At 54.7% G+C, this 1,770-nt stretch overlaps 1 protein-coding gene across 1 annotated transcript in view; it reads left to right on the top strand.

Moving 5' to 3' along the window:
* Positions 1 to 454: 454 nt before the first annotated feature.
* The window catches only part of ZMYND12 (zinc finger, MYND-type containing 12), a gene marked incomplete at its 5' end in the record, with an annotated part of 8,383 nt that continues 7,067 nt past the window's right edge, over positions 455 to 1,770 (top strand). The window contains one exon of the mRNA XM_009076647.1: positions 455 to 626. Coding sequence (XP_009074895.1) covers positions 455 to 626 — 172 coding nt within the window. The remainder of the gene's footprint in view (positions 627 to 1,770) is intronic.

Genomic DNA, 1,770 nt, shown 5'->3' with positions numbered 1-1,770 from the left:
GGGCAGCGCGGGCCCCACCGGAGCCCCTTTGTCTAATCTCTCTGCTGGTCTTGTGACGCTGATTTTCTGTGCTTCACAGCCTTTATTGCCGCAGCCTTGTTAGTCCTTGCGGGAGGAGTAAAGGAATCTTCGTCCCGGAAGACACCACGTGACTGATGAGGATGTCCAAAGCTGTTCATGCTCGGAGCAGCAGTGAATGCCACGGGCTCTGATGTGTTTCATGTGCTCTGATATGACAGCTTGAACGTCTGCCTCTTACTTACAGCCACAAACTGCATTACAACTGCTGTTTTATAGCTGAAAACTTGATTAGCAAAGCAGCCTGTGCATTCGTAACCACCTGCGCTGGTGGGAAGTGTTCCCGCTGGAACTGGCTGGGCTTTCAGGCCCCTCCAGCCCAGATAACTCTGGGACTGTGTGATGTGATGGCTCGTTATCTTTTCCCTCTCTGCAGAAACACCTCATTGACCAGGCCCTGAGCAGAGCCCAGGGGTTTGTTGAGGAGGGAAGGCCCGAGGACGCGATCCCTGTGGCACTGCAGGCCCTGCAGCTCAGCGCCCACGTGTATGGCACCAGCTCTGTGCCCCTGCTGCATGCTTATCTCCTCCTGGCCCAGGCCTCCGTGGGTGAGCATTGTCCAAACAGGAGCCCTGGCAAGTGCAAGACCTCCCCTGGGTCAGGTTTCTGGTTTCATTTTACCATTTAGCAGAGAGAGAGCAGCTCTGGGCAGTGTCTCTGCCCTGCTCTGCCTCAAGGGCGTTGCAGAAAGAGTTGAGAAGTCACACACCCCCACACACACCCCTCTCACACCCCCTGTTCTGTGTGGGGCTGGGCAATGGGATCACTCATAGAATCAGCAAGGTTAGAGGAGACTTCTAAGAGCATCAAGTTCAGTCTGTCACTGTTGAAACCCCTAAGCCCTAAACTATATTCTCCAGCACCAGATCCAGGCACCTCTTAAACACCTCCAGGGATGGTGACTCCACCACCTCCCTGGGCAATATTCCAGTGCCTGAACACCCTGACAGGGAAAACATTTCTCCTAACATCTAATCTGACTCTCCCCTGTCTCAGCTTATGACTATTCCCATGTCCAAGCAGGGATCAGTGAAGGCAGATGGAGCCATTCCTACAGGAGGAGCTGTATGCAAATCTCCTTGGTGGCCTGAGGTGACTCTAGGCCACGTTTCCTCGCCGAGGGAGGTTGGCTGTGCCCTTATCTAAGGGCAGCAGCAAACAGTGCTGAGGCCGTTGCCCCTACAATGCCCCAGTCCATTCACAAATCCTGCTCTGCCTCGGCACAGCTTTCTCCTTTGTGTGCTTTGGGAAACGTGGCAAATCAGGGCCTGAGAGCTGCCCTGCTCAGCTGCAGAGGGCTGAGAGATCCCGTAAATCACTACCATTCCAGGAGCACACACAATGCTCCCTGGCAGGGCAGAGCTGTCTCAGGGCTTGTTGTAAATGGTGCGGTGAGAGCAGGGGAAAAAAAAAAATCCTGTGAGTAATTCCAGTGTGACAACGTGAGAGTCATCAGTGGCTGCCTGGAATGAACCTGTCTGGGACACGTGATCCAGAGATAGGGAGTGCAATATACCCTCTGCCATGGAGCCAGGCTGGGAGAGCTGGGGGTGTGCAGCCTGGGGGGTGAAGCTCCAGGGAGACCTCAGGGCTCCTTCCAGTTCCTAAAGGGGCTCCAGGAGAGCTGCAGAGGGACTTGGGACAAGGCCTGGAGGGACAGGACACAGGAAATGGCTTCACAATGGAAAAGGT

Source organism: Acanthisitta chloris, unplaced genomic scaffold, assembly GCF_000695815.1.
Source record: "Acanthisitta chloris isolate BGI_N310 unplaced genomic scaffold, ASM69581v1 scaffold18666, whole genome shotgun sequence".
Classification (NCBI taxonomy): domain Eukaryota; kingdom Metazoa; phylum Chordata; class Aves; order Passeriformes; family Acanthisittidae; genus Acanthisitta; species Acanthisitta chloris.
The sequence above is the reverse complement of the archived record's forward strand: the minus strand, read 5'-3'. Positions and strand labels throughout refer to the sequence as shown.